The sequence below is a fragment of the Arvicola amphibius genome, chromosome 7, assembly GCF_903992535.2.
Source record: "Arvicola amphibius chromosome 7, mArvAmp1.2, whole genome shotgun sequence".
Lineage (NCBI taxonomy): Eukaryota > Metazoa > Chordata > Mammalia > Rodentia > Cricetidae > Arvicola > Arvicola amphibius.
Window position 1 is genome coordinate 76,488,374 of NC_052053.1, and position 13,540 is coordinate 76,501,913.

Here is a 13,540-nt window from a genome sequence, read left to right on the forward strand (position 1 = left end):
GAAGTATGTCTGTAGTAACCAAGAATAGCCCTAGTGATGAGAGGCTTTGAGCCAAGTGAGCATCAGGGTCTCTGGTGTAAATGTGCATCAATATCTAAGGGGGCTGCTTCTGGGATCCCCATGGGTACCAAAGTGGTGAGATGCTCTAGTCCTTTGTATTAGGTGGTTTAGTGTTTCCACCGGGCAAACACATTTTCATGTTCCTTAATCATCTCTAACTGACTTGTGATGCCTAGCACCCTATATGTAAGATCTATGTTTGCAGTTATTTTACTGTATTGTATAGACAAGAAAAAGAAGCCTGTTCGTGTTCAAGTTGGATAGAATTTTTAAAATATCTATTTTTAATGTGATTAACTCCAAGGATGCAGAAACAGGAGCCAGACTGTGGATACATTTAGGCCAGAGATTTGGTCATCAGAGCAAACCTGGTGATGGTCTCTAACAGGCAGAATCTCTGCTACCTGAGCCAGCTCTCTGTGCAGACTATGATGATTTGTGGGACACAATGACAGGGTGCAGGTGTCGACATATTAGCATCTCACCACCCTGCCTTCCCTGACCTTCCAGATAGTGAAGGGGCCTTGACTCCCAAATCACCCTCCCACCAGCTCTCTGCCAGCTGGGCCGGCTCTACCCTCCCTGGCCACCAACTCAATTTATAAAAATAACGGTGGGCTCATATGGATGGCTAAAGGAAGGCCAGTCTGGGTCTGCACCTGTCTTAGCCTGATGCTGCCAGCCATGAGTACTGGTGAGTCTGTTTACTTCAGTGTCTTTGGTGACATGCATAGGCAGTGACACTTGCCAGCAGCCCTAGGAGGGGAGCACTGTGTCTATAGACAATCAAGCCTCTAACTGCCCAAGGTGTACCGCAGCAGCCACACTGTGTGTTTGCGATACTTAGTGATGTGCTCAGGCCTTTGCTAAGGTCTCTGAGTCTAGGGTTCCATTCAGGTCTTACCCTAACTGGCCCATCCTGCTTTCTCTATGTTATCTGCTTGCGCACCCTCCCCAGAAGCCTAACACCTTGCTTAACAGGGAGCCTGTTGCCAGGATGGGGTGAAACCCTGTGCCGTAAGAACACAGCACTAATAAATTTGATGCTTCCAATATCTGGAAGTAGGTTTTATGGTTCCTCTTGCACAGATGGGAAAACAGAGGCCATGAGAGCAGATCTGACTTCGCCCATGTTCCCTTGGAGGAACATGGTGATGGTCTCTAACAGGCAGAATCTCTGCTACCTGAGCCAGCTCTCTGTGCAGACAATGATGATTTGTGGGAGCCTTCCTGCTCACTGCTCTATGGTGCCCTGGAGCAGGTCTGAGAGGGGAAGTCACCGCAAAGCATCAACCCCATCCCGGGGCCTGCTCCTTTAGCACTGCTGACAGTCTGGACCCAACAAGTGTGTGTTGGGGAGGTTGTCCCAGGCATCATGGGATACTGAGCAGCCTGTGGGCCTGGAAGATGCCAGCAGCATTCCCTCAGTTGTTACAATTAGAATTACCTCCAGACATTGCCATGTGTTCCTGGGAGTAGACACCTGGATTGGTAATAGTGGCTAAAAGCCACACCTGAAGAATTCTAAACCTTCTCAAATGTTCTTGGCCATGGGCGTGGCCGAGGGACACCAACAGAGGGGTGAGCTGGGACACTGAAACCAAGCTTGGTTAAGGAGCTGATGCCCTGTCCATTTTGTGAGTATGCACTAGGATTTCCAGTCCTTGCAGATATAGGTGAACCTCAGCCTGGAGCCAAGGTGAGCTAGGTGTGAGTCCTGGGATTCCACTGAGTGGCCACAGTATTCCGGCTCCCTGAACCTCCCATTGCTCATTTATGAACTGGGGTTAGTTTTAAGTCAGATTTATAGAAAGTCTTGGGCTTTTATCCAGGAGACATGGCCTCTACCACCAGCTACTTTTAAAGATCCCCCAAACATTAGTGGCAGGGCAGTCTCCATAATTACTATCTCTCTTCCTCTGCCTGTGGCAGAGGGAAAACTCATTTGTGTCTTCCACGTGGCACTATAGGTCTTTCCTCTGAACTCTGTCCTGTGCCAGCCCAGTTCATTTCCCCTAGCTGCCTCCATAGAGGTCGCTCAGGACATCAAGTGGATCAAGGACATTATAGCTGGTCGCCCTTTATCTCCGTCCTTCTGTCCAGCAGTGCCTCTGACCTCAAAGCCTATCTCCTTACAAATTATTTAGGTCCACCGCCTTTGCCCCTCACCCCAGGCCAGGGACCTCTCAGACTCACCAATAAAGACATCCATCTTCCTCATCATCAGAGCTCAGGGGTGAATAAGACTCTTGCCTGGTGCATCCAAGCCGTTCCTCAAGCGCAATTCATATTGGATTGGCTTAAATGGCAATTAAGCCTGAGCTTATGGGCTTGGGAGAGCCAGATGGCCTTAAAGGCCCTGGTACAACTTACCAGGTACGAAACTTCTGGATCTTTCCCATCATCACACCTATTAGCATTGCCTGCATCACCCAAAGACCAAGATGCCATCTGTGCTTATCTGTTCTTCCAAGATGCAGGCTCTTTAGCCACTGAACATGTGATGTGCAGATTCCCAGGCCCTGCCTCAGAGCATGTGAGTCTGGAGGTCTTGAACAGAGTTTGGGGATGTTATTCAGTTGGTGGATTGCTTGCCAAGAGTGGATGAAACCCTGGGTCCAACCTCTAGCAACGCAGGTGTCAGGTGAGGCAGCGAATGCCTATTTCCTCGATGCAAGGTTGTCTTACATAGGGAGTTCAAGGCCAATTTGGGATCTGTGAAATTCTGTCTCAAAAAAAAAATGGTTCAATGGTTATGAGTGCCTACTGCTCCTATAGAGGACCATAGTGGTTTTCAGTATCCAAGTCAATTGGCTCTCAGTTGCCTATAACCTCAGCTCCAGGGGATCTGATGCCCTCTTCTGGTCTCCAGTGGTACCCGTACTCGCATGTGCACAGACATGCACTATACATTAAAAAAATAATAATAAAAGTGTTTTTTAAAGTTTTGTACGGAGCTAAGAAATTATCATTTTAACCATCCCCCAGGAGCCCTGTCCGTGAGCATAGACAGTACTTTGAGTCATCCCTCATCACATTGAGATTGAGTGAGGATCCACACGTTAGCTGCATGTGCACATAGCATGTGTCTATGTTTTCTCTGGGCATAATGAAACTTAAAGAGATTTTCACCTTCAAGATCATGTAATTTATTTATTTGTTTGTCTGTTTCTTTTGGTTTTTCGAGACAGGGTTTCTCTGTAGCTTTGGAGCCTGTCCTGGAGCTAGCTCTTGTAGACCAGGCTGGCCTTGAACTCACACAGATCCACCTGCCTCTTCCTCCCGAGTGCTGGGATTAAAGGCATGCGCCATCACCGCTTGGCCATGTAATTTTTTTCATAAGTAGCGAAAGACATCAACTGTTTCCCCCAGGTTGGGAAGAATATATATATTACAGAGGAAATGCTGTATATAACGTAAGTTTTGGAGAAATATGACCATGGAGACAAAAGGCCACAAGTGAGAAGGAATCTGTTTTAATTATTTCTTTTATTTTTTGAGATTAGTATAATTACATTATTTTCCCCTTCCATTTCCTTCCTCCAGACCCTCCCAATACCCTACCTTGCTTTCTTTCAAATCCATAGCCTCTCTTTTAATGAAATTAATTGTTGTTGCACACACACACACACACACACACACACACATTTCTAAATATATAAAACAACTTTTTCTCAGTCTGTATAATATTATTTGTATTGTGTTTTCAGGGCTGACCATTTGGTGTTGGATAACCAATTGGTGTGCTCTACCTCAGGGGAGACTGTTTCTCCTCCCTCTTGACATTCATTAGTTGTCTGTAGTTCTTTGTGTAGGGCTGAGGCCTCCTGAGCTCCCCCCATGCCCACCCCCATATCCTTGTTAGCACGTCTTTTGTTATGTCCCTGTTCTATTCATATTCTGGCAATGAGACTTTATGCTTGTAGCTTCCCATGTTCCTAGGAGACAATTTAACAGCAAACTCTATGACCCGCTGCCTCTCACACTCTTGCTGCTCTTTCTCCCACAGCGGTCCCTTGGCCTTAGGTGGGGAAGTGATTTGTAGATGTATCCATTGGGTCTGGACTCCACAGCGCTGCATTCTGATTGGTTGTGGTTTTCTATGGTTCTCTGTCTATTGCCAAGAGAAATTTCCTTTGGAGGGGTGAGGACCACACTTATATCTGAAGGAATTTGACTCCCAGAACTTGTCCCTTTTTCAGTGACTACCAGCTCCCAAGCCTGCCTACTCCTCGGTGCCCGCAGACGGGGAGAAATGTTCCATCTTCCATTTTCAGATAATCTGTTTTTAGCCAAGCCGGAGGCAGAATTGTATCTGGGAATTTGGGGCTGTGGCCTTGGGCTAGACAGCAGGGCCTCCCCTGTCTCCTGCCCCTCCTTTGCCTAGTGTTTGGGGTCCTGCGCTTGGTGAATTCTCCCTCTGCCCCCTGCCTGCTCCTCCTGCACCCCCACTGGCCAGGCAGAGCTGGGATGGCAATTTTACAGCGTTGTTATTACTTCATTGTTGCCCACATTGGGCCCCACAGCCTCTCCGTGCTCAGGCCAGACCTTTCCAGAGAAACGGCTTCCTACACCTTTACAACGTGAGAGGAAAAAAGGGGCCGTTGGATTTATGGAAACTATATAAAGTTTATGGAGTCTTGGCAGGCCCATAGTAGGAATGCCTGCAGGAGGGGGCCACATTTTGAAATGGAGACTGCCGTGCAAGTGTACTGGGCCTCTGTCGGGACACCAGACAAAAATCCCTAAGTCCAGGGTGTGCTGTGTGAGCCAGGGGCCGGGAAAACTGGCCTGGAGACAGCGGCTGCCAGGGATGATCTCAGGGTGACCTCGTGCACTCTTGTAGCGTTCCTCGGAGGTGGACATGGCTGTCCTCGTTCTGTAGAGTGGGAACTTGGCCCAGAGTTGTACAGAGTGCCACGATGTGGTTGTGCGGCAGTCTGGAGTCCCTCAGACTCTCTCCTGTGGATTCGGTGATGTGTCCCATTTTCAGTTTGGAGCCTGTACGCTATCTGTGATTGTGTCTGACTGTCCCCCGCTAGCCATCAGTCATCACCATACCCCTCCTGTAAAAGATGATTTATGCTCAACTTTCCTCCCACAGGATTTGTTGGGGACAGAAGCAAAGCCACCTCAAGTTTGGTTCTGAATCAGAGCAGTTGGAAAACATAAACAGCCTGGGTCCCTCTGTGTCCCACTTCTCCCGTAGGCCCCAAGAAGAGTACCAAAGAGAGAGCAAAGTCAGCTCTCTCCATCCCTATAAAGCCTGGTTCTTCTACTCCGTTCTTCCTTTCACTTGCTCCACATGCCATCTTTGTTTCTCCCTCCCACTTGCAGGGATTCTTCGAGTGCAGATTCTGTGAATACTTAATTCTTCGTTGCTGGTTTTACCCACAGGGCCTGGCGTTGTTCCAATGTCTAGTCATCTTTGTATAAATATCAGCTGGGAGTGTGGATGGGCGAGTGGATGGGTATGGGCGGGCAGATAGATGGCTGAGTGGGTAAGTGGATGCCATGTTGGGCAGGTGGATAGGTGGGGAGGTAGGTGAGGGGTGGGTGAAGAGATAGATGAAGGAACGGGAAGAGGTAAGTGGTTGGCTGAATGGGTGGATGAATGGGGGAGGTTGTGTGGTTGTAGATCGATGGTGGGTAGATATGTAGGGCATGAACACCCATGTTCACGTTTACATCCCCACACGCAGTTCAGCTGTGAGTTCTCGCTCAGCCTTCTTACTAAATGCTTCTCTGTTTCAGGGTCTGTGCTTTGCTCGCTCTGAGGCCAGCTGGAGAAGCAAACCTGGGTGTTTGAATGTGTGTGTGTAAATACTTTACAATCCCCATAAACTTGTTTAAAGACAGATGGGGGTGAAAGTATAAACTCGGGCAGCCTTTGGGGAGGGCAGTTTGGAAGTGGCTATTAAAATTTTAAATGTGCCTACCACTAAGACCCAGCAGCCCCACTTGGAGCCGTCAAGGATGAGAAATGCATTTGCTTGCTTGTGCACAAAGAGCTGTGTGCCGGGGTGCTGGTGCAAAGCTGCACATGGGTGTGTGACTCCTATTAGTGGCAGATGAGAAGTAGTCACAGAATCCTTTGAGCAGGGCATGGCAACCCAGTAAGTACCCTGGGAAACTTCAGCCACCAAAAAGAACAACATAGATCTAGGTCCAGAGGTGGACATTTCTGAACTGGCGCTTGAGATGGGCCACTCCAGCTCTCAGGAGTCTCTGGTGTTCTGGGACTCTGTCACCTCAGCAAGTGCCTCCTTGTCTCAACTCTTATTGCTGTCCACTGTTCCTTTCCCTCTCTCGGAAGCACAGCCTGCTGGGATCAGAGCTTTAAATGGCATGGCTACTTGTCAGTGACCTTCTTTAAGAAGGAGACAAAGGAGAGGAAAGCAGTCACATGCGTAATTACTGTCTGCTGGCTCTTCAATTAAAAAGCATGAAAGGCACAATATTAAAATCTGATTTATGGGTGCCACTATCTACCTAATCGTGTGGCTAAGGGCCAAAAAAGCACTGTAGTCGTTATGGAAAAGCAAAAGCGAAGCCTTATTCTCCGGCAGCAGACAGATTAGCTCTCATTTTCTCCTTGCTAAAGGAGTATGAAGTGTTTTCCGGCGTCTGTAGTATGATGTTCTACTGTGCTGAAACCCAGAGCTTAGTAATCTGCAGGGAAATTAGGAGTTGTCTGCCTCAGTACCTCAGGGAAGTTTCCTGAGAGGCATGGTGGCTGGACACCGAGGTGGCAGCCATCATAGGCTACCGTGCGTCAAGATAGAGTCTAGTGCTATGACCCTCAGAGGTACGCAGCCTAGGTCTTCAGTGGATCTGGGATGGCTTGGACCACAGAGCTCAGGAGGTAGAGGGAAGAAGCGTGGGACATTTAGCCCCAGTTTATTCACCTGTTAAGTGAGTGTATGTGTGTGTGTGTGTATGTAAAACCTGTGTGCATATATAAACGTGTCAGTGTCATGTATATATATGGGGGGTATGTATAAAACGTGTATGCGGGTAGGTGTGTACCCACCCAGGTGTGCACATGTGGAGGACAGAGGTTGATATCTTCCTCTATTGCTCTCGACCCTATTTGAGACACAATCTCACTGAACTGAACTTGAGGCTTGCTGTACCATCTAGGCTGGCTGTCCAAGGGCCCCCAGCATCCACCTTTCTCTGATTCTCCAGACTGGGGTTTTGGAAATACACCGATGCACCTCGCTTTTACACGGGCACCAGGGATTTGAACTCAGGTCTTACAGAGCAAGCATTTTTCCCACTGAGCCATCTCCTCTGGCCCTGCTCAGTGAATTTCTTAGGGGTCCTTGTTGCTGTTACTGGTTATTGGGAAAGACAGAGCTGAAAACACACTTCCCATCTCCAGGGCAACAGGGGATGTGGGGCGGACTAGAGATGATTCCCAGCTCTGTTTCCTTTCATCCATCCTTAAGACAGTTTTTCCTTAGCAGGGGCAGGATTTATAAGATCTCAGTTTAATAAACAAATGAACAGAAGCAACCCAGATCGCAATTGGTGGGTGGCAGTGCCCCGGCACAATGAGCACTTGTTACTAAGAAACGTTGTGAGGGAGTGCTGTCCCCATGGTTTAGGGCTGTCCATTCACCACGGTTAGGCAGCAGGTGCCTGCAAAATCTTCTCTATCTCTAAAAGTGAGAGCTACAAAACTGGGCATGATAATACATGCAGAACTCTGGAGGCTGAGGCAGGAGGGTCCCGAGTTGGAAGCCATCCTAGACCCTATCTTAAAAACACCTGCATTACCATGGTATGCAGGACCCCAGGTTCCTCTGTGAACTTGGGAGTGGGCCTCTCATCTTCAGCTTGCTGAGCGGAAGTAGGGGTGGGAGACAGGCCTGAACACAGGGAACTGGAAGGTGACAGGGATTCTGACCCTAAGGCTGGGACACTATTTCTTCAACACCCCGGCACATCCCAGAGCTCCCACCTGAAACCTTAATACTGTCTTTATCCCAGCCTAGGATGGAGACAGGTGCTCCTGGATTGGAGATGCACTCTACTGTGTCTGCCTTTTCCTGGATTCTGGGCATCCTAATTCTGGTCCTCACGCTTGCTTGGCAAGGGCTTTGCCCACTGAACCATCTCCCCATCCCACATCTCTGTATCTCCACCTCTAGGCAGCTGTGTAGATTCAGTGGATTGTGTAACCACGGCGCTTCCCATCAGAGCTTATTCGCCTTACAGCCAGGTGGCTGGACACTCAAAATCAGTCTGAATTCATGGCATTACGTAGAGGCTCAATCTTGGGCTGGAAAACAGGGATAAGGTACTACATAATCCCCGGGTGGGCCCCTTCTGTGAAGGGTTCTGCTCATGCCAGGGACCCTGCAGGGTTCAGTCTGCCATCTGTCCATATGGAATTTCCCCGGAAAGGGGGGCAAGATTTTGCCCATATTTCTTCTGTTCCCCGGCTAACTGCATTTCTTTGTTTGCAGTTGAGAGGGAAAATGTGCAGAAGAGGACTTTTACGCGATGGATAAACCTACACCTCGAAAAGGCAAGTGGGGGTCTGGGAGCGGGTAAGTGACAGATTCGCCTGCAACTACACTGGTGGTTCTGTAGAATGGCAGGGAAGAGACATGATCCCCACCCCGTGTGTGTGTGTGTGTGTGTGTGTGTGTCTGTGTGTGTATGTGTGTGACTTTGTGTACTGTAGTATGTATGTGTATGGATATGTCTATGTTCATGTATGTAAGCATGTAGAAGTCAGAGGACAACCTTAGGTATCAGTCCTTGCCTTCCACCTTATAGAGATGGGGTCTCTTGCACACTGCTATGCACACCAGGCTAGCCATCCCATGAGCTTCTGTGTCTTTTCCCATTTCCACCTCCCGTCTCAACTGAGGTGCACTGGGATTACAAATGCATGCCACCACATCTGGGTCCTAGGTGTTGGAATGCCGGTCCCCGTACTTCTATGACAAAGGCCTCATGCACTAAGCCATCTTCCGACCCCATGGCTCTGTGCGTTTGTGTCTTTATGGGGTCTTCTCAGTGCTGTCCACTCTCAGTATGTGGAGCAGACACAGAGAGCAGACACGACACAGCTGTTCTGTGATTACCAACGTAGCCGGGGAAAAGAATCCGTGAGTGGACAACGGAAGCTATTCCATGTTGAGCAATTCCAGGGCTTCCATGGGCAGAAGGCCGTCACCCTACATCAGACACGGTCCAGCTGTCCACTTTGAGGTTGTTAGCAGCCATCATTGAACTGACATGAGCAAGAGCTCTGAACAGCCTTTAGCAAAGCTTCTTTAACGTGGTTGGGGAAGAGCCACACTCTGCATCAGGCAGCCTGCATCATGTCGCACACGGCCAGGTCTCCTTGAGTCCTCCCACAGCCCACAGTAGACTGTGCGAATGAGGACCCAGGTGCCCAGACGTCCCAAGCTTCCCTGAGCTCTTCTACAGCATCTCAGGGGCTCTTCTCTTTCCCTTCCTTTCTCATGTTCTTTGGCCATGCAGCTTGACTTTTCTGTTGTGTCTGCTGCACACACATAACATCCAGGCAGCTGACGCAGTCTCTGGCAGGAGGAGCTGAGGAGGAGAGGAGGGGCGAGCAGGTGAACAACACTCAGTGAGAAAAGGAAAGGAAGCCTGCAGAAATGCGAGCTCCCCTTGCCTGTGAGACTAAACCTATAGGCCCTGGGAACATGTTATCCCAAGATTCCTGAGGCTGCAAGAATATTCACACTTCAGGAAAGCTGATCTGTGGAGCTGAGGATGGGGAGCCGGTGGGAGAGTACTTGCTTATACACAAAGGCCTAGATTTGACCCCCAGCACCGCACCCAGTACCTACCTGTAATCCTGGCAGCTTGGGAGGTGAAGGCAGGAAATGAGAAGTTCAAGGTTGTCCTTGGCCAGCCTGGGCGACATGAGACTATCTTGGGAGAAATCCAAATGACTTGGTGTTTCTTGTACTAACACCACCTCTTCTCCCCTATGGACATTCTCTTATTCTCCATCTACACACCTCCCCATCTCCCCCGTCTCCTGGAAGCTGGCTGTTCCACTGCTGTAAGAAATTTAAAGTGTTTCTCTCCTCCTCAAAGGTAAAAGCATAACCACTGATGGCCTGGCACAATGGTTCTCAACCTGTGGGTTGCACCCCTCCCCCCACCCCAACCCTGCGCGTGCTGTTGTCGAATGACCCTTTCACAAGGGTCACATATCAGATATCCTGCATATCAAATGTTTATATCATGGTTCATAACATTAGCAAAATTATAGTTATGAAATATCAATGAAAATTGTTTGTGGATGGGGGTCACAACAGTATAAGAAACTGTATTAAAGGGTCGTAGCATTAAGAAGGTGAGAACCACTGGCCTGGGAGAAAACCGCGTAGTTATTAGAAAGCAGTAATTGGAACTCCTGACCGAGGCAGTTCTCTTTTACACTTGCCTGTGTCCTGAGCAGGCACGTGTGTCCCGTCCCTCCTGAGCCCCTGTCCCTCCTTCAGAATGGATAGCATGGTGTTGTCACATCATCCATGAACATCTTGGGCACGAGATGGAAGACAACAAGGGATCACACTCGAAGCATAATAAATCCTTTGCTGGTTGTTTTGACTGAGGGCGCATTTTTGGCCTTGTGCATAAAGTAAAACATTACTGGGGTTTCGGGGGGACTAAAAAGGAAAACCAGTCCCCAATCTCGAGCTTGGCGAGCCCCTAAATCAATGCCTGATGCATGTTGGCCTGCTTGAGAATTCCTAGCAGGGGACAGGGTAGAGCCAGAAAGTCTTTCTTTTTATAGTAAAAATAAATACTGAAGAGAGCAGAGAGTCATGTAACAAGTGCCTCACACTTACCTGCCACCCAGTGTGAACCTCTTTGAACACGCATGTGTCATGTCAAGGACACTCTCTTTGACCAGGCCTGCTCTTGTCCCTTTTTTGAGGGGAAAGGGGAACAGGTATGTAGCATGTAGCACCATTCTGAGGATAAATCAGACAGCACCTGAAAGCGATGTGTAATAAGCAGAGAGAAATTAACGGCCCTGTTTCCAGCCCCGAGACTTTTAAAAACAGCCTTTCATGCAAAGGAAACCTAGGAAGTCCTTGGTGAATTGGGCTTAACTGCAATTTGAAGGCTGTCAGGAATATTTACTGAGTCTCTGGCTTCTGGAAAAATTCCTTAATTTACAGAAGGAGTTCGATCATGCAGAAAGCCCTGGGGAGGTGAGGGGTACTGTGGTTCCGGCCTTAGCAGACTCCTGAAGCCTGGGGAATGTTGGTCCGGGGAGTGTTTGGACTGGAGTGGTTTCAGCCTGACCCCCTGCCGTCCAGCGGTGGACTCTGGCCAAGGTCCTGTTTGATGCTGAGGCCCTTCCAGGAACAGCCGATGGAAATTAGCCTCAGGTCAGGTTCTACCCCTGTCAGGCGGCTAACTGGAAATTTTGTTAGCCCATTCATCAGGGGTGTTTGGTTGGGGTCTCCTAAAAGGAAGCAGTCTGCCAGACTTGGAATGTGGCTGAGGCTGTAGGATTTGCAAAGAAAACACATGGCCTTTTGGTTCAAACTCCCTGAAACCCTTGAAGCGTGCCCTTTTCTGTGCACCTGTAGATGGCCTCATCCTATATTTTGGCTAACTGGGGCAGGAGACTAGGACTCATATAAAGGGTGAGGAAATGCCACCTTCCTTAACCAGTAAAACATGATCCCTCCAAGGGGCTACAGAAGGAAGGAAGCTTTCCCAGAGGAGAAGGTGCTGGCCCAGCTAACATTGTATTGAGATTTTCCTCACCCCCGGGTGTGTGCTGGGAAGAGTTGCCACTGCCCCAGTTAGCTAGGGGCACTGCGTCCCATTGTCCCTGAGGTTCATGAAGCATCCAGTCACCCCCTTAACTTGGACAAAAGCTAAGGGGAAATTTTGGACAAGGCCTCAGGAGCTCAAAAATGCAGGCTTCTGATCCACTGTTGGGTGGATCTCCATTGCATACATTATGACTGTTCAAGGCCAGATGCAGGGCACCGGATTTTACCAAATAGCTTTTTGATGATCACCCAGCCTCCCAGCTCCTCCCTTTCCCCAAATCAAAAGTGAGTATTTGCACTAGGTAATTTTCCATGAGCCCTAACAGAAGTCGTGTGTGTGTGTGTGTGTGTGTGTGTGTGTGTGTGTGTGTGTGTGTGTTTTATTTTGATGGATATGCTGATGTATGTAGATGTGTATAATATGGGTGCCTGTGGAGGCCAGAGGTTAACCTCAGTTGTGTTTTCTAAGAAGCCACCCACCTTGTTTTTTTTTTTTTGTAGATAGCATCCCTTACTGGGTGGGACTGGGGCTCACTGATTCAGCAAATCTGGTTGACCAATAAGCTCCAGTAAGCTTCAGGGGTCCTCCTGTGTCAACCTCTCACCGATGGGATAACAGCTGTCTATGTGGGCACTGGGGGCTTGAACCCAGGTCCTCATGCTGGTGCAGTAGCGGATACTTATCAACTGAGCTATCTTCACTCTGGACCCCAAATTTCCTTATGCTTTGGAAACCTATGGGACGTGCCATTTCTTACTCTCCTCAGACAGAAGCCTGATTGTGATTCAGCCTTGGGGATCTGAGATCTCATGTTAGGGGGGCCTCAAAAGCCACTTAATTAGTTCCTTTATTCAGCTCTCGTGCCAAGCAGTCCTACAGCTGTTGGCCAGTGGTACCTTCCAGGGTGACAGACTTCTGGCTCTCAGGTGATCCGTCTGCCTGCAAGTTTCTCTCTCTTTTTTAAAAAGGTAATTTATTTAACTTTATCTTACATGCATTGTTGTGAGGGTAGCAGATCCCTTGGAACTCGAGCCACAGACTTCTGCGTACTGCCATGTGGGTGCTTGGAATTGAACCCAGGGCCCTACTGGAAGAGCAGCTACTGCTATAACTGCTGAGCCATCTCTACAGCATCCCTGCAACTTTCTCTCTTGAGAAAGAACTGCATTGTGAAGTAGTTCTGTTGACCATCCAGGTCACTAACGGGTCTCCTCTTTTCCCCCTGTCCTATAGTGTGACCCACCACTAGAAGTTACGGACCTATTCGTTGATATCCAAGATGGCAAAATCCTAATGGCATTGCTAGAAGTCCTCTCCGGGCGCAATCTGGTATGTGTGTTGGGAAAAGTACAAAAGGAAGTAGTTCATAGGCTTCATCTTCATATGGACATCAGTTTCACATCACTGTGACAAAGTGCCCAAGTCAGCTGTTTAAAGGAAGAAGGGTTTGTTTGGGCTTGTGGGTTCGGAAGTGGCTATGGCCACTTGGTCCTGTTGCTTTGGGCCCGAGGAAAGACAGAACATCACACGAATGTGTAGCAGGAAAGCTTCTCCTTTCATGGCAGCAAAAAGAAAGGGACCAGGGATTCCAACGTTATCCTCAAGGGCACAACTCCAAAGACCTGACATCCTCCCACCAAGACCCACACACTAAAGGTTCCATCATCAGCCAGTAGCC

General features: G+C 48.7%; 1 protein-coding gene across 1 annotated transcript in view; it reads left to right on the plus strand.

Annotated features, from left to right (window-relative positions):
• Positions 1–13,540, plus strand: part of Clmn (calmin) — a 92,692-nt gene that overhangs the window by 53,599 nt on the left and 25,553 nt on the right. Inside the window, 2 exon segments of the mRNA XM_038335746.2 lie at positions 8,538–8,599; positions 13,096–13,191. Of these exon segments, the coding sequence (XP_038191674.1) occupies positions 8,538–8,599; positions 13,096–13,191 (158 nt within the window).